The 17,488-nt window shown below is 51.5% G+C and overlaps 1 protein-coding gene across 10 annotated transcripts; it reads right to left on the bottom strand.

The window, feature by feature from the left end:
• Positions 1 to 3,115: 3,115 nt before the first annotated feature.
• Positions 3,116 to 16,448, bottom strand: SLC38A7 (solute carrier family 38 member 7). Of its 10 annotated transcripts, XR_006546268.2 has the most exons (13): positions 15,632 to 16,287; positions 14,105 to 14,529; positions 13,175 to 13,373; positions 12,802 to 12,946; positions 11,803 to 11,901; positions 10,662 to 10,722; positions 10,350 to 10,464; positions 8,875 to 9,022; positions 8,128 to 8,327; positions 7,227 to 7,281; positions 4,608 to 5,210; positions 4,339 to 4,419; positions 3,116 to 3,417 (listed from the first exon to the last, which is right to left on the bottom strand). XR_006546268.2 is itself a non-coding variant. In XM_044931950.2 (12 exons), exons 3-12 carry the CDS (start codon positions 14,372 to 14,374, stop codon positions 5,108 to 5,110), a joined length of 1,395 nt encoding a protein of 464 aa, XP_044787885.1. In that variant the 5' UTR covers positions 14,375 to 14,529; positions 15,632 to 15,766; positions 16,294 to 16,367; the 3' UTR covers positions 3,116 to 5,107. The 10 variants fall into 10 exon arrangements, 7 of the variants coding, with proteins under 7 accessions (XP_044787885.1, XP_025124561.1, XP_025124560.1 ...); XM_044931950.2 differs by adding an exon at positions 16,294 to 16,367 and having other exon boundaries at positions 3,116 to 5,210; positions 15,632 to 15,766; XM_025268776.3 differs by adding an exon at positions 15,101 to 15,219 and having other exon boundaries at positions 3,116 to 5,210.
• Between the last annotated feature and the right edge of the window lie 1,040 nt (positions 16,449 to 17,488).

Below are 17,488 nucleotides of genomic sequence, written 5' to 3' on the forward strand. Positions count from 1 at the left end.
GGCATTGACTCCCACAGAGGTTTCTGCTTGTGGGTTTCTGCTCTGTATTTGTGTCTCTCTTCAATTTGAGGGGTAGGGGTGTGCCTTATAGTCTGATGTATCTTACACATTTTAGAAGAGTTGACTTTTTGGTTTGTTCAGCTTTTTACTTGTTAGGATGGAGTGGCCACTTCCAAACTTCTTAAATGCTGGACTCTAGGAAACACATCAATTAAATCTCTTTTCTTTTTTTCAATTTCATTTTTAATGGAAGAATATCCAAATAGATTAATCATGTGCCTATTCCTCTCCCCTCTCACCCCACCTCTCAGCAAACATAAAGTATTTGGAGGACAGGGTGTCTGCCTTCTTCCTTCTTCCTGGCTACATTATCTCTGGCCTTCCTCCATATTGACTGAAAAATTTTTCATTGTATCACAGCAGTGAATTACCAAATCTGGATTTGTAATATTGAATCTACATCTAGCACATGTACCTATATAATTAAGATTATTTGACTGGTCTGATTACCCCACTAGGTTGGAGGCCATGATCTAGAAGTGGCCCTGCCCCAGTAGAGGGGTGTCATTCAGGAATGCTAGGCTGCAGATCACTAGGAACCTGAGGGACTCAAGGGACTGGAGCGTCCTCTGAAGCTATAGGCGCCTCTTTTACAGGCTGAAATTATACAAAGGTGCCCTCTACTGACCAAAGGGTTGAACTGTAGTTACACGCCATGCGCCCCCTGCCCTGCTCTTTCTTTCCAGTATGAGGAAATGACCAACATGATCCCTGCTCTCTACCAGGCACTTCACATATATTATACCATGTGTCCTTGGATTTTTAATATTTTCATCTACAAGATGGGCACCATAACTCCTACTTCATAGTTGAGGAAAGTGGGGTTCCTAGAAGTGAACTGATTTCCTGAGTTACCAGTGTAAAGAGGTATTGCTCAGATCTAAGCCAGCTCTGTCTGAAGCCAAAGCCTTTGCTTTGTCTACCAGTCCCCTGATACTCAAAGTGCGGTCCAAGGACCAGCATGGGCAAAACTGGGAGCATTTACAATGCAGACTGAAGCCCCACACCATATCTACTGAATCAGAATTTGTATCCTAAGGAGATAAAAAAATTTTTAAGTACATTAAAGTTTGAGAAATATCCTGACTCCCAGGAAGTGTTAGGGGCAACTTGGCATGTGGCCTCCTGAGGAGAAACTGAGTTTTCACATTTCTTCTGTAAATGTGGATTTCTGGTCATAAAGCACTTGTCATTTTTTCATGTACTTTCTTGACACTGGCTCTCCTTTATCCTGGGAGGTAAATAAGGTCAGTGATGATCAGTCCCACATTAGAGATCGAGAAACAGAAGCTCAGAGATGGAAAGTGACTTGCCCAGAGCCACTGGCCAGCTGACATCCCACCACTTGATGTGGTTTGGCTGGAGGGTAAGCCAGCGGTTCCAGGATCTAATGTTGGTGCTGGCATGAGGGTTGGAAGTTCCTAAGCTTGTGTTCTGGTGTCAGAAGTCACCAGGCCAAGAACCCTTTGCTCACTTGTTCATTCATGCACGGCAAGAGGGCTGTCTGGCTCCAATATTACTTCTTGTGTGTCCTTGGGTAAACCATTGTAACATCTCTTAGCTTTTACTTCTGCATAGAGTTGTCATGAAGACCAAATGTGAATGATTCAAGTGCTAGCACAAAGTAGGAAATCAGCAAGTGTTAGCTGATGTTCATTCATTCACGCAAACTATTGAACACTTGCTAAGCGTGTTCCAGGCACTGGCTAAGATAACTGACGGGTAAGGGAGATGTGCCTGCCCCCATGGAATTTACAGTCTAATGGGGAAGGAAGACAGACACTGATTAAGTACTTACAAGTCTTGGCTACAATGGATGAATGGATGAATTTGGCTATTTGTTTGCCTATAGCCTAGATGTAAGCTTTTCTTCCCTCTGTTTATTCAGAGAAAGTGAAACCACTCTCAAGCACTTGGCCCACTAAGCAAGTGTGAAGTGTGGCCCAAAGCTGTCCCACCTGTGTAGTCTTTTTTATTTGGCGGCATAGCATGTGAAATCTTAGTTCCCTGACCAGGGACTGAACCCATGCCTCCTGCAGTGGAAGCTTGGAGTCTTACACCCTGGACCACAGGGGAGTCCCCCACCTGTCTAGTCTTGCATCATGTTTCCTCCTTGGAGAGAGTCCTCATCTCCACCAGGAGGGAAGGATCTTTGCAAAATAGCTGAGCAGGGATAGAGAGTGTGAGAGGGATAGAGAGTGTGGGAGAAGGTGAGCTGGTTAGACTTTTAAGTCTAAAGGGGCAGCCATTGATGACTGAAGCCATCCCAGAATGCTCTGCTCTCCTCTGTGACTCCCCCACACCCTGGCCATGCTCCACCAACAATGGCCACTTTCCAGTTCCTCAAACCACCATGTTCCTCCCACCTTTGCAAATGCATTTCCCATGGCCTGCAAAGGTCTCCCCACCTCTTCACTTAGTTCATTCCTACACACCCTTCAGAGGCCAGCTCATATGTCACTTTCCTTAGGAAACCTTCCTTGACTCTCCAGAGAAGCACCAGACCCCCAAATGTAACATTCTGTATTTTCCCTTCTTGGCATGTATCACAATTTGTGTGTTTATATTTGTGACGACTTGCTAAGCAAAGGGAGAGCAGAGCTGGTGTGTTTTGCCAAGTAGCTTCTCCCCAGCACTTGAGCACAGTGTCTGGCTCCTCAACTGGGACAACGGGGCCTGCTCTCAACACCAGCCTCTGAAAGGACAAAGCGGGGATGCTCAGGAGTTTGAAGCTCACCCCAAAACCTGAGGTTGGCAGGGGGACATACAACACAGAGGCCAATGTGCGCCTGCACAGGAGGGGTGTGAGCCCAGGCAGAGTCCGAAGTCAGCGGGCAAAGGCTGATGGGATGTGGAAGAAGGCAGAGGTGTCCAGAACCACTTGAGGTTTCTTGCTCGGTAAAGGGAGTGCAGTGGGCCTGTTCTCAACTCAAGGGTCATAGATAGTGAAGCCAAAAGGCGCTTGCCACATCCCAGCCCCTACCGCCCACCCCAGTCTGTCTTCCTTCTGCCAGTGGCCTGGACTGTCCCCAGTGTCAGACACAGACCACGCAGCTCAGCAGCACAAGTCCCTTTTTATTAACCATCCTTCCCGGTCTGAATGTGCACAAGTAAAAAAGAAACAGTAAAATGCCCAGCCAGGGAGGGCAGGGGAAGGGGCTCCTGAGGTTATTAGGCCAGATTCCAGCTCATTTCCCCCTTGCAGACCCCCACCCGTGATTGAAATGCAATATGAGGCGGCGGTACAGCCCTGCTGATGTCCATCCTCCCAACCTTGTCCAGATGGGTGCTGGCGGGGCCTGGTGCTGTGTAGCAGGCTGAGAGAAGACGGCCACGTGGGCCTGGCCCTGGGGGAGCCTAGAGGGGATGTGAAGAGGGGCAAGTCACCTGGGCTGGGGCTGAGCAGAAGTCTATGTGGCTCCAGCCAGCCTCTGCTTCTGGTATCTCACTGCCCTGAGCACGTGGGTCCCTCTCACCCCCACTTCTCCATTCAGAGGTTCTGGGCAGGAAGAGCCAGGGAAAATGCTGAGTGTTCCAGGCAGAGAAAGCCTGATTCGGTGCCTGGGGTTGGCCTGAGTAGCCAAAGTGTTCAAAATATGAAGGCAGAGAATATCCCTCCTCACCTCGCGTGGGGCACAACCTAGCTATGTCCTAATGTGATTGACAGGCCTCCGAGGCCAGGCTTGGAGGACACGTGGAGCTGAGGAAGAGGACAAGGGAGGGTTTGGTCCATCCCACTCCCATACTTAGGAGAGCAGGAGAGACTGAGCTCCATAGGAAAATGGTGTGGGGGAGAAGAGGAGATGGGGGAAAGGAGCAGACAAGATCCAGACTGGAAGGGAAACATCTAGGCCAGCATGACTACACTCAAATGTTGTCCAGACAATGACATGTCAGCTGCCTTTTTTGTCTCATCTCCGGGTACCAGGCTGGGGTTGACATGGAGGGCAGGGAGAAGAGAAGCAGCCACTGAAAGTGAAGATACCAGACACAGTCACCTTGATCCTCACGAGCCCAGCCCACGTGGCATTTCCAGCCTGCTCCATCACCCATTCTTGGGCTTTTGTCCCATTTTTTTTTTCTGGTCACACCTCGCAGAATGTGGGATCTTAGTTCCCTGACAGGGATTGCACCTGTGCCCCCTACATTGCAAGCAGAGTCTTAACTACTGGACCACCAGGGACGTCCCCACTCTTGTTACTTTGAAAGAGGGGCCCCCCTGGAATCTAAGAGAGAAAGCAGACTCCCCACTGTGGGGTGAGTTCAGGGAGTACTCACAGCACCGTGGCACGGGGTGGCTCCTGGCCCCTGGCTCAGAGCTGGGCTGGCACCGTTTGTAAACATTAGACTTGGTGATGTCTGGGATGGAGGAGCAGAGGGATGCCTGGACCACAGGTCTGGGTAAAGAGGCAGGGCAAGACCCCAAAAGCCTTGGGAAATGTCAATCAGCCACGGGCAAGAGGGCTCTCAGGCTCTCCGCAGGCCCAGGAGGCAGTGGACAGGCATCCATCTACCTGCCTTGGTGCACTCATATGCTTTTAGGTTACCTCTGGCACTTGCGGGAGGAAGCCGCTGGTGGCTGGGCTGCCGACACACAGGAGCAGGTGCTGAGTCCTGGGGTGATGAGCAGAGCCTCTACTCAGGACAGGCTTCTCTGTGGAGGAGGGGACCTCTCGGTGCACACTCTTTCTCCAGAGGCAAGTCAGGCTGAGTTCTTTCTTTGGAGACCTACCAACACTCTTTACCCATGGCGTCCAGGCATGGAGAAGTCGAGAGATGGAGGAGGGGAGGAGGTTCTCCTGTGGCATGAGACTTCCTCCTACCATCCACGGCACTGCCAGGATGGGGGAGCAGGAAGGGAGCTGAGTTTGAACTGTCCACAGGGGTGGGGTCTGATTTCACCCCACAACTGTTCCTGGAAAAGGATGTGTGGATGTCATCCCACCAGTGGAGGGGAATGATGCCGGGCCCAGGGTGGTCCTGAAGCTCTATGAGATGGGTTCCTGGGTCTAACAACAAAGGCCAAGAATTCTCTGGGAGGCAGTGGTTACGCCAAAAGATCCACAAAAATGGCGTTGGCTGTGGTCTGGCCAAAGATGAAGGCTCCCAGTGTGACCAAGAGGACTCCGTAACTGACCATCGCCCACCAGCTGTAGAGCAGAGGGTGAGAGAGGGCCTGGTCAGTCAACCACTCATGACGCTGCAGACTCTCATATATATGTAAATGTATGTACTAAGTCACTTCAGTCGTGTCTGAAGTCATGACTCTTTGTGACCCTATGGACTGTAGCCAACCATGCTCCTTTGTCCCTGGGATTCTCCAGGCAAGAATATTGGAGTGTGTTGCCATGTATCAGTTAATTACTGTAATCACTTATACCACTTTTCCTGTGGGTAGAGCACTTCCTACTTCTCAACAGCTTTCACACAAGCTGTGGGGCTGGGTGTATGACTCCTAGACCATGGGTAAGGAGACCAAGACCTAATGCGATTAGCTGACTGGTCACAGGAGACCAAGGGCAGGACCAGAATTAGAATGTATGTCTCCTGATGGGAAAGATGGTCAGGAAAAAGCAAGTCACATGAAGTGATCCATTTTATTAAAAAATAAGTCAAAAGCATCTGCAAACTTATGTATATCAAAAACAGCTGCAGGGTTATAACTGGATTTTTTTTTTAGGCCTTACCACATGGCATATGGGATCTTAGTTCCCTGATTAGGGATCAAACCCATTCCCCCTGCATTGGAACAACAGAGTCTTAACCAGTGGACTGCCAGGGAAGTCCCCACAATAATTTTCTGTTTGTTTTTTTTTAAAGCATGCAACCTGGTCATAACCTCTCTACCATTCAGGAATATGTACATATTAAAAACAATGCAGTGTTTTGCAAAATGTGGCCTGTACATACAATGAATATTATTCGGCCTTAAAAACAAAGGACATTCTGACTCATGTTACAACAGACAGACCTTGAGGACATTATGCTAAGTGCAAGCAGCCAGGTACAAAAAAAACCAAATACAATTCCAGTTACAGGAAGTACCTAGAAGAGTCAGATTCACACAGAAAATAGAATGCTGGTTGCCAAGGGCTGGGGTGAAGGGGAACAGGCAGTGACTGTTTAATGGGTACAGAGTTTCAGTTTAGGATGATGCAAGAGTTCTGGAGATGGCTGGTGGTTACACAAAAATATGAACAGAATAACTACTGAACACTTTAAAAAGGTAAAATTTTTTTAAGTGTAGTGTTTTGTTTTCAATAGACTAAGAAATATTGAAAAGGCCTCTATGTACTGTGCTGGCAGGGATATGGGGAACAGGGCACTTTCTTTCACTGCTGCTGGGACTCGGACTGGTACTGCCTCTTGAGAGGGTAATTTGAACCCACGTGCCAAAGTGAAAATGAGCATGCTTTGTGATAAAGCAACTTCCTTCTAAGAACTGATGACACTAAGATCCTTGAACAGGTGTGCCAAGGTGTATGTGCAGAAGTGTGTTCACATTCAGGACACACTCAAACAACAGACTCTACAGCCACTGAAAAAGGAAGCAGTCAATCCTGTGTGGACAGAGAGCAATCTCCAAGATACACGGTTAAGTGAAAAAAAGCAGGGGGTGGAAAAGTGTGTCTGGCTTGAAATAATTTTTGGAAAAAAACCTAACCAGACACAAAAACCCATGTGTCTGTGTATACACATGCATCACTTTGTGTACACAGACATCCGTGCACACACAGCAACAGTCTACAAGGGCACAGGCCATGCTCATGACATGATCTCTCTCAGGAGAAGGGAGAGGGCGGTGGGGAAGGATGGACTTCCACATTTTTCTCTAAAGTCCTTCAGAAGTGTTTGAACTGTTACAACTAACACGTTACTCATTTTAAAAGAAGTATTTTAAGGAACTTCCCTGGTGGTCCAGTGGCTAAGATTCCATGCTCCCGAAGCAGGGGGCCTGGGTTCGATCCCTGGTCAGGGAACTAGATCTCACATGCTGCAACTAAGACCCAGCACAGCCAAATAAATAAATAAATATATATTTTTTAAACAGTATTTTAGAAACTCCTGTTTTCAAAGTACACAGGTCTCCTGATTCTGACCAGTTTAAAGGGTACCTCCCCGTCCAGCACCTCCCCAAGAGGCCCACAGGCTGGGCCCTGCTTTACCTGGCTGGCTTGACTTCTTCCATCTCAGAGAGTTTGGCTTGAATGAGGCACAGCCCTGGAAGAGAAGAGGTGGCTCTTGAGAGCTTGGCTGGGTTCCCCCTGTCACAGGCCAGCCTCCACATTTGCCAGGAGACAGGGGAGGTGGATGGAGAAAGGCCTGTGTTTCCTCCTCCACATTTTCCATCTCTGCCTCCACTCTGCACCCAGCTGGAAGCCTGGCAACTGGGTTTCCAGGAGAGGTCCTTGGGTGGCACATAAGACCTCGAGCTAAAGGGGCAGCACTGGGAGGCGACTTTGTGGTGCCCTCACTGCCGAGCTTTCCCAATGCACGTCTGAGCAGGTGTGGCCCCCTGGCTCCAGGCCAAGTGGCAAGGGCCTTCCAGCTGGCCTCTTGGGTAGAAATAAGCTGGATATAGGCAGAACTCATGACTGGGCAGACAGGACAGTTTCCCAGGGATCTGGTGGCAGACTGTCTGAAACTCAAGTCTCCCAACCTCCGTGTCAGGGTGCCACTGCCAGACCCTAATTACCCTGTGGTGGGCTGACCCAGTCAGATCCCTGACAGTCATGGAGGAACAGATTCTTGAAATAAGAGTTAAGACTATATAGACTGTGGATCTGGACAGACTTCGGTTTGAAAAGATTCTATTCTTCTTTAGTTGAGTTTGTTAACCTCTAGGGAAGTTTGTTACCCTCTCTGAACCTCACACTGCCTCATGGGTAAAATGGAGATGACAATTACACCTTCTCTGCAGGAGGTGATGCTCAAACAGGGGTTCCCACAGAGCCTGAAGGTGACTGATAAATGCTGGTGATTATTCTCCCCCGCAGGTGAGCAAGACAGGAGCTGAGGCCAGGAGGGTCTGGGAGTGAGTGCTGTGGGGACACCGGGGGTCCACACCTGGGAAGACAAAGATGAAGCAGGCGGCCAGGCCTCCGATGACTGAGATGACCTTGCCGATGTCAGGGATGAAGAGCGCCAGCAGCAAGGTGAGCAAGAACCAGACCAGCGTCTGAAGCACTCGCCGCCGCCGCTCCCGGCCCACGTCCTCCTCCACCGGCATGCCCTGGTAGCGCAGCCACAGGCCTTCGATCACCGCCCTGCCCACAAAGAGAGGGGCTCAGAGGCGTACCTGCTGACAGTGCCCCCCCCACTCCAACCATGGAGCCAGACCCCCAACTGGATGAACTGTAGGTAAGACAATCCCTGGGCCTCAGTCTCCTCTTCTGCGAAATGGGTCTAGTGGCATTCTTCTCAGGGTTGCCATGAGGACCGGATGGGATGGTGAATGTGAAAGACTGAGTGCCTTGCCTGGTCCAGAGTTTGCACACCCCATGGGAACTGATTCCACTAGACTCCTGGAAAGGGAGGGTTTGGGGTATCGAGAAGACAGGGTGTTCAGGAAGGGACCTGGATTAGAGGTTCTCAGAGGACTCACAGACTGTCCTGGTGACTCTGGGACAAAGGTGGCCCCCTAAGACATGGCTGGGGGTGCTTGCAGGGCCATCCTAGGCACTGACTGTTTCCTAGGGGCTTCAGTGTCTCCCTCTATAAAATGGATGATTCACAAGGCCCAAGGCCGTGTTCAAAGGGCATCCAGGGGCCCTGGTGAGAAGCACCACCTTCGAGGGGTGGGGGGGGGCTCACCGTCCGCAGAAGTGCAGGATCGGGTAGGAGGTGAGCACACTCAGGATGATGAAGGCGCGGGCCACAGCCACAGCCATGTCTTCTGACGGGTAGGACAGGAGCACGTCAGGGTCCACGGCGTCTCCAAAGGTCAGGAAGCCGCAGATACCTGAGGGCGGGGACGAGAGGGCTGGGTCAGAGCGACCCTGGGAGGGTTAGGGAGAGGGACCGTCCCTTGCTCAGTCCAGCAGCAGATGGGGAGGTGACAGACCAGCCCTGGAGGCTAAGACTGAGGCTTAGAAGGGTGTCGGGGCTGGCCTCAGAAGCCCTCTTCCCTGCCTTCTCACATTCCCCACACCCACACTGTTAACCTCTTTGATCTTGAACTCCCCCAGCAGTTCCTGTCTCAGAGCTTCTGCATTAACTTCTGTCTGCCCATCTCCTCATCATTCAGGTCTCAGCTCAGAGGTCCCTCCTCATCCACAGTGACCCCCAACCCCAGGCACTCTCTTGACATCACCTTGTTCTCTTTTCTTCACAGTGTTCCTCTGAGGTTCCCTCCCCCCCCCCCCACTTGTTTATCATCTGTCTCCCTCAACTAGTAAAAACATGAACTCCAGGAGAACATGGGCTCTGCCTATTTGCCTCCCTTGTTCTTGGCTCCCTATTCCTGGCTGTATCTGCAGAGGCTAGTACAGAGCTGGTCCTGAGACCCATCTGTGGGTGCAATCACTGGGCCATTCTTCTTGGTCTCCCAGTCCTGCTCCCTCATCCACACCATTCTCCACAATACGCGGAGCCAACCCTTCTCCGAGCCACACCCCTGCTGAAAACGCTTCCTCTCTGGCTCCCATCAGTCCTCAAGGGTCTGGCTGTGCTCCCCGTTTGGTGGTGCTGCCCACCACCCACCCCCACAGCTTGCTCCGCAGACCTTCTTCTGTCCTGGCCTCAGGGACTCGGCATTTTCTTGTTCCTCTGTCTAGAATGCTTTCCCCCCGGGCTCTTCAGATTCTAGCTCCTTCTCATGGTTTGGGCTTCCCCAGATGCCACCTCCTCTGAGGGGAGCCGTCTGTGATCCGCCCCCTAAAGCCAGCCCCACTCACATCCTTCCTGGTTCGCTGTTACTGCGGCACGCATCTGGATTTCCTTACTGATTGCCGGTTTACTGCTATAAGACTGTCTCTCCGAATAGACTGTCAATTTCATGCAAGCAGGACCAGACCTCTATCTGTCTATGGCATCCCCTCCATGCTGAGAACGTTCCTGGGACTGACTGACTAGGCACCCACTGACAGCTGCTGAATGAATGCATGCATGCATCTCTCATTTGGGCGGGAGGAGGCCCAAGGAACCCCAAGTTCAAGCCAATACCAACAGAAGTATTTGACGTGCTGGGAATGCAGGGTTAAGCCCAGGAAATCCTGGGCCAGAGGACTTGGGGATGAAAATGGAGAGTGGAAGCCCTCTAAGCCTGGCCCTCAGAGGGAAGCACTCACCTGTGCCCATGTAGACAGCGAGGGCGATGACCATGGCGGCTGTCACTACGCCACCCCAGGTCTTCACCTTGGGCCGCCGCATGCTGTTGAAGACGGGTACGCTGCTCACATGACACTGTCAGGGTGAAGGGCAGGGTCAGGGTGTGCAAGTGACCTCATACCAAGGACAAAGGGCAAAGTCCTGGGACTCCCACTCAGCTCCCCCTTCCAGGACCACCCCCACCACCACCCTGCCTGTCCCACCGATAATGTGGACTCCATCCCAGGATGGGGAGTGAGCTAAGGGAACAAAAGGGACCTTGAAACTGGCACCTGAAATCCAAAGCAGATGGTGGGCATGGCATTGAACACGGCTATCCAGGAAGCTGGCCTGCTGACAGACACACAAGATGCTGCTGCCCATGAAGCCCTCGGAGTCCCCAACTGCCCCACGCCGTTACTCTTCAGTCAGCCCCCCACAGCCCCCACCAGCCAGCGACACACATTACCCCCACACAAGTGTGGAGCTGGGAGAGGACACACTTCACAGGTCAGTAAACTGAGGCTCTGGAAGGCCCTCCTGGGACTCAAATCCAGAAGTTCTGGTTCTTGCACTTGGGCTTCTGCTTCTTTGGTTTGTTCCTTTCAAGAAAAAGGAAACCAAACTTCCTCCCCAGTGGTAAAAAATACACCTTGCCTGCCAATGCAGGAGACATGGGTTTGATCCCTGGTCCAGGAAGAGCCCATATTTCGAGGAGCAACTAAGCCTAGGAGCCACAACTGCTGAGCCCACATGCTGCCACTACTGAAGCCTGAGCCTGTGCTCCGCGACAAGACAACAGAGAAGCCACTGTAAGAGAAGCCTGTGTGCCGCAACTAGCGAGTAGTCCCCACCTGCCACAACTAGAGGAAAGCTCTAGAAGCAATGAAGACCCAGCACAACCAAAAATAAATTAATTAATTTAAAAAAGTTTTAAAGCTTTAAAAAAAAAAGAAACCCTTTAAAAAAAAAATGAGAAAATTGATTCATTTTCACAAAGAAGATACAGGTAAGCACATGTTGAAAAAATGTGTGGTTCCACCTTGGCAGGATCTATAACCCAAGGCCCAGTCTCACACTGGCTCATCTGTTGTACGTCAATGGCAAAGTGGCCCTCATCTCTGGTTCTTACTCTTCTCTCCAGTAAAAAGAGATCAGGACCTCTTGTCTCCTTCCTACAATGACCAATGAGTCAAACCCCTAATGAGCCTTGGGATTTTTTTTTTTAATGTATTTATTTGGCTGTGCCAGGTCTTAGTCATTAGACGTGGTATTTAGTTCCCTGACCAGGGGCCCCCTGCATTGGGGGCATGGAGTCTCAGCCACTGGACCACCAGGGAAGTCTCCTGTGTGGCTTTTTGATGCCTGACCTAATACCTCCTGGGGCCCAAGTGCAGCTTCTACCCTGTGTGCCTCCTGGGGGCCCTCCCTCACCTGTTCAGGATGTCTGCTGGGGTCATCTCTTTATCAGGCCAGATGTATTTGATGATGATGATGGCAGTGACATACCAGGTACCCACGACGCTCAGGAAGCTGCCAGAAAGGATGAATTAAGCCTCCTCCTCCCTAGTCCCAGCTGCCTCTTCTTCGATTCTATCCCCAGGGACATCCATCCTCCACCTTAGTGACCAAAAGTGTCTAAGGAACCAACTGGGAGATCATTCCAAACAAAGACTTAAGAAGTGCATGAGAAATAAATTTCAAAGAAACAAGCCACAGTTAGGAAGCCAAGAGGGGACCAGACTGACATGTGTGTCCACTGGGAAATAAGGTGGTTCAGCTCCATAGCTCAGGGACTGCAGCAGGGGGCGCTGGGCTTCAAAGCACATCTGCTACTTCAATCAGAGCAGCCCAAGTATGGCCAGAATTGCAAGCAGGGCCTTTGAGAAGCGGGAAAGGCTGGAGGGAGAAGGCTCCAAGGCACTAATACCAGAAAGTCAACATTAAAGGGAACCTTGGAGACACTGAGCATGACCCCTTCAATTAAGGATCACAGCAAACAGGTTAGAATCCCTGTTTTTCAGACTCTGAGCCAAGAAGCTAGTCCCTTCCCTTCACACTGAGCTGCATGGAAAATGCTGTAAAGCTAACAATCCCAAATGATCAAAAAATCTCATGCTTTGTGAGAAAGACAAGGCCCAGGCCAGGAGAAGCCTTCACATTCAGGATTACTATCCGTCCCTTCTTGGACAAGGACGTTTGGAACTGATGCTCCCATGGATGCAAAGAGCCACTGTCTCCCTAGCTGCTGACACAAAAGGAACGTCTTCTGCAAGAACCTCTGCAAGCCCTGGTCTGTCTCTGCCTTGTCCCCTCTTTCTGCCCCGGAGGCAAGGTGGCATGGAGGAGAGGGGTTCCCCTGCTGCCCTTGGGTGTCTGACTGCCTGTGACCAGAACTGCTGTCCAGTGCAGGCTGGGGTGGGGCCTCCAAACCTGGCATATTTCTGGAAGCCGATCTCCCTGGGGATGGAGAGGGGCAGGATGAAGAGGAAGGCAGTGAGGCTGATGGTGAACTTGCGGTCTGTGTACCAGGGGCTGCCGCCGGGCCCCTCAGGCTCCTTTGCCATCACAGCTATAACTGCAGAGGGAGGAAGGAGGGAAGGTGATGCCAGGCTCCCGCAGGGTATGGTCCTCCACCTCTGCCGGGATCTCCAACTGTCTCATGGGCCCAGCAGCCAGCAGGGAGGATTCCCAGATGAATGCCGGGCCCGGGCCTTGGGTGGGTATTCCATGCTCTTCCCCGCCCACCGCAGGATCCCCAGGGCCAAGGGGGAGGGATGAGGTGGATACTGAGGGGGGACCTCACTCTTGTCCTGCTGGTCCCCGATGATGATGAGGAAGGCGATGCAGGTCCCGAAGGTGTAGGTGGCAATGGCGACCTCACACAGCACGCCTGTCAGCTTGCCACACACAGCCCACACCACCTCCTGGTAGGTCCTCTCATTGCTGGCCTGGGAGCAGTAGGCCAGGATGACGAGGCCACTGATGATGAAAACCAGCATGGCCTGCAGGCAGGGTGGAGCAAGAGTGTGTGGGAAAGGCCTGGCAGCAAAGAGCAGCCTGGTTTTGCTCAGCATTTACTGGCCTGGTGCCCAAAGTCCATTTGGCAAATGAGCCTTATCCTGCAGGGTAATTTTAATAGATTACTGGAATCGGCATTTTCCTTAAAGACAAAAACTTTTGAGGAAAATTTCAAACATCGCTCAAATCTCAAATTCAAAAATCATCAATTCAGGGACTTCCTTGGTGGGGCAGTGGTTAGGACTCCATGCTGCCGGTGCAGGGAGGGCAGGTTCAATCCCTGGTGGGCAACTAATATCCCACATGCTGTGTGGTGTGGCCAAAAGATTAAAACCAAAAAAATCATCAATTCAAGACCAGTCTTGTTTCATCTCTTCCCTCTCCCACTCTGGATTATGTTGAAGAAAATACAAAGTATTGTATCATTTCATCAGCAAATATTTCAACATGCAGTTCTAAAAGGTGTGGGCCCGCTTTAACCACATAAATATTAAATACGCAATTGATGTTTGAAATTCCCTAATTGCTAGGAAGGCTTCTCATCTGGCCTCAAAGGAAAGAATGCTACAGTAGTTTAATAATGTCAGCCATGTGTGGCTGAGGGGAGAGTGATTAGCATGTGTCACTGACCACTCCTGATCCAGAGCACCCCTTTTGAGGCTAGGAGCCCAGACCCACCACTCTGCATTTCTGCCTGCCAGGCCCCCTCACTCACCATCTGCAACGTGATGCCGGCTGCCACGCCCCCGGCAGTGCTGAAGGCTGCCGGGAAGTTGAGTAGCCCCGCGCCCAGGCAGGCATTGACAACGATGAAGATGGCTCCAAGTGTGGAAGTGGTGCCTCCGCCCACACCCCCAGGAGGGGCCTCCCCCTCACTCTTGGGGGCTATGTCCACAGAGGGACTCTGCAGCAGACGGGCACGCTCCCCAGAGTCTGTGCTTAAGCCCCATTCGCCAAGGTCTCTGTTGATGCTGACCTGGGCCATGGCCCCTGGAGTCCTGTTCCCGCAGGGTCTGTGGGTTCTGTCTCACGGCCTCATCCGCTGGGGAACTGAGGGAACACACCTTCAGCTGGAAGGGTGGCTCCAGCCTGTGTGGGGCTGTTATCCTAGGAGGCCTGTGGGTTTCGGCTCTCCTAAACCTAGATGGGAAAGGCAGGTATACTGTTATCTCAAGATAACAACTTTCCCAAGATCAGATGGCTGAGATCCAAACCCAGGTGTGCCAGTGTGTGGATCACTGCACTGGGTGCCACAGGGTAATGGCAGAGACAGAAAGGTGTGAGACGCAACTCCTGCCTGCTTCAGGCTCATGGACTGATCAGGTAAGTACGACACAAACCCAGAAGAGAGGGGTACCGACATGTCAGCACTAGAGGCCGTGCGTGCATCAAGCAGGAGTGTCATGCACATATCTTATCTCATTCATTCCTTAGATTACAGTGGTCATAAGGTTCAGAGAGATCAAATCACTCATTCAGGATCACACAGTAGTAAGCTACAGAGGAAGATTTAGATCCAAATCTGTCTGGCTTCCCAACTGGTTTCTATACCGCAGGGTCTGAAGAACAATCCTCACCTAGAACTGTGGGTATTTCAGTTTCTTACAGCCCAGCATACCTCCCTCCAGCCCAGAGTCTAAATGCTGTGGAGCTTTCAAAGCCCTTCAAAATTTCAGTGAGGATTTAAATTCTCTTCTCCCACATGACTGACCTCACCACTGCCCATCACAGACGCATTCCATCTCATGCCCCCAACACACTGGGGGGTCTAAAATGTCTACTGAGGCCTCTTGGGTGGTCTGATTCTTGCCATGGCTCCTCCTGTGATGGCTGAACAAAGTTGGGAGCTGTAAAGTTATCACAGGGAAAAGGGGTGTTTGGGTACTCTCAGACATGTCACCAAGCATGCAACCAAGGGACACAGCTCCAGGGAAAATACCTCCCTGCTGGCTTCAAATCCAGAAAGATCAGTCAGATGCCCCAGGGCTTCCTCTTATGCAACTTGCCACCCAGCCAGCAACTCAGCAAAAAATCAAAGCAGTGAATGAGTACTGGAGGCACTTTTGGTCTCAGGCTTCCAGTGTAGCTCCAGAGAGAACCATGTAAAGCAGGTGCTCCCCACGCTGTGAGACCTCGTCCTCCATCCTGCTCACCTCTCAGACACAAGAGGTCTCTGCACTGGTCCGGAATCTCTTAGCCTCCCCTCCCCTCAAATTACTCTGCTCCACGGTCCCCAGCTTACCTGCTCTTTCCACCCTTCTGGCTTTGGTGGACAGAGAGCTATTCCTTATGGCGCCTTCTTCCCCAAACTCTGAGATCTGATTCTCCTCACTTCCCTGTCTGCCTTCAATTTTTTCTTTCTCAAACTTCACCAGTGCTGGTCAACAGAGTGAAGGGAAGTGAGACTCTCTGACTCTTAACTCACAGAGTGAAGCAACAGCTCAGTTAGGGAAACAGACCCACGGAGGGAGAGAGGCTAATGTCCCAGAGGCTCGTTGGCAGAGTCAGAACTAGCAGCTTAATGCCCTCGCCCTCAGGCCAGAGCTGTAACCACAGCGGTAGGCCCCTGAGAGCCCAACGAGAGTAAGTACCCAGGCCAGCCTGGGGCCGAATCCCAGAAATACGAGGGGTGGGCTGCATTGGAAAATGGGCCACGGCCCACCCGGGACAGAGAGTGGGCTGCTGTGTGGTAAACTGTGGAGGGGGTTCCGGGGCTCGACAGGTGGAGACCAGGTAGGGACAGGCCGGGATAAGGTGCGGCAAGGGCCGGCTGACCCCGAGCGGGCGTGGTACAGAGGATGACAGGTCGCAGAGCCCTGCAGCGAGTGAGTAGGGTTCTGCCGCGGTGGGGCCCTTGGGGACCCAGATTCCACCCTCCACCAACCTGTACCTCCTTCCACCTACCTGCGGTCTTTCTAGTCCCGGCCGGCAGTAGAGACACGTGAGCAGCGATCACATGACCGCCGGGGCCGGGGCGGACCGTGGGGCACGCTGGGAGTTGTAGTCTTCTGGGGGCGTCAGTGTTAGACTGTTGTTCAGTCACCCAGTCGTGTCCGACTCTTTCCGACCCCCGTGAAGTTCAGCACGCCAGGCCTCCCTGTCCCTCACTAACTTCCGGAGTTTGCCCAAGTGCATGTTCATTGCATCGGTGAGGCCGTCCAGCCATGTCATCTTCTGACGCCCTCTTTTCCTTCTGCCCTCGATCTTTCCCAGCATCAGGGACTTTTCCAATGAGTCTACCAGCTCTCTAATCCTCATCCCAAAAGCTTTGCCCTCGGTCTTTTCCAGCACCAGGGACTTTTCCAATGAGTCTGCCAGCTCTCTAAATCCTCATCCTGAAAGCACTGCCCCAAACTAGTCCCGGCACCCTGTCCGCCCGTATTTATCCCGTTACTTTTGGTCCCGGGTCCCTGGGCCAAAGCACACACTTCTGCTTCCTTTTAGGAAGAGCTTTGAGAGGTTTGGTCTCTTTGCCAGTCCCGGTGCCCCGTGGGCCCTGGCTGTTGGGCTTCATTGTCCTTCTTTGTTTCCCTTCTTGCCTTCACACCCACGGACAGGGACTCAGGATAGCGAGGGGTCATCTGTACCTCCTTGAGCTGTGGCTGGCCTGAGGGTTGTTCATATTAATAGTTATAACCCCAGAGCCTGGATTCTACAACTGAGAATCTGAGGCATTGGTGTCACTCAAATAAATAAATATTTGTTGAACGAAGCAATCAGTGTCCAGAGCCCTGGCTTCTGTTTCTGGCTGTGTGCCACTTGAAAGTTGCCACATAACCTTTGGCATTCCAACGGTCTCATCTATATTACCTCCTCTCCACGCACCAAAGGTCCTTGCTGGTGAGATTCTGTGTCCTGTTTACCTGGTTTCCCTCAATGGTGACATTTTGCACAATTACAGCACCATATCACAACCAGGATACTGACATTGACTTGATCCACTGATCATGTTTCATTTCCTCAGTCACATTTATAGTTATTTTTGGTGTATATTTAGTTCGATACAACTTAATCATGTGTGGAGTTTACAAATCTACATACACCACATTCAAGATTCTGAATATTTCATTCATCACAGGGATCCCTCCTGTTGCCCTTT

Source organism: Bubalus bubalis, chromosome 18 (genome assembly GCF_019923935.1).
Source record: "Bubalus bubalis isolate 160015118507 breed Murrah chromosome 18, NDDB_SH_1, whole genome shotgun sequence".
NCBI classification, from domain to species: domain Eukaryota; kingdom Metazoa; phylum Chordata; class Mammalia; order Artiodactyla; family Bovidae; genus Bubalus; species Bubalus bubalis.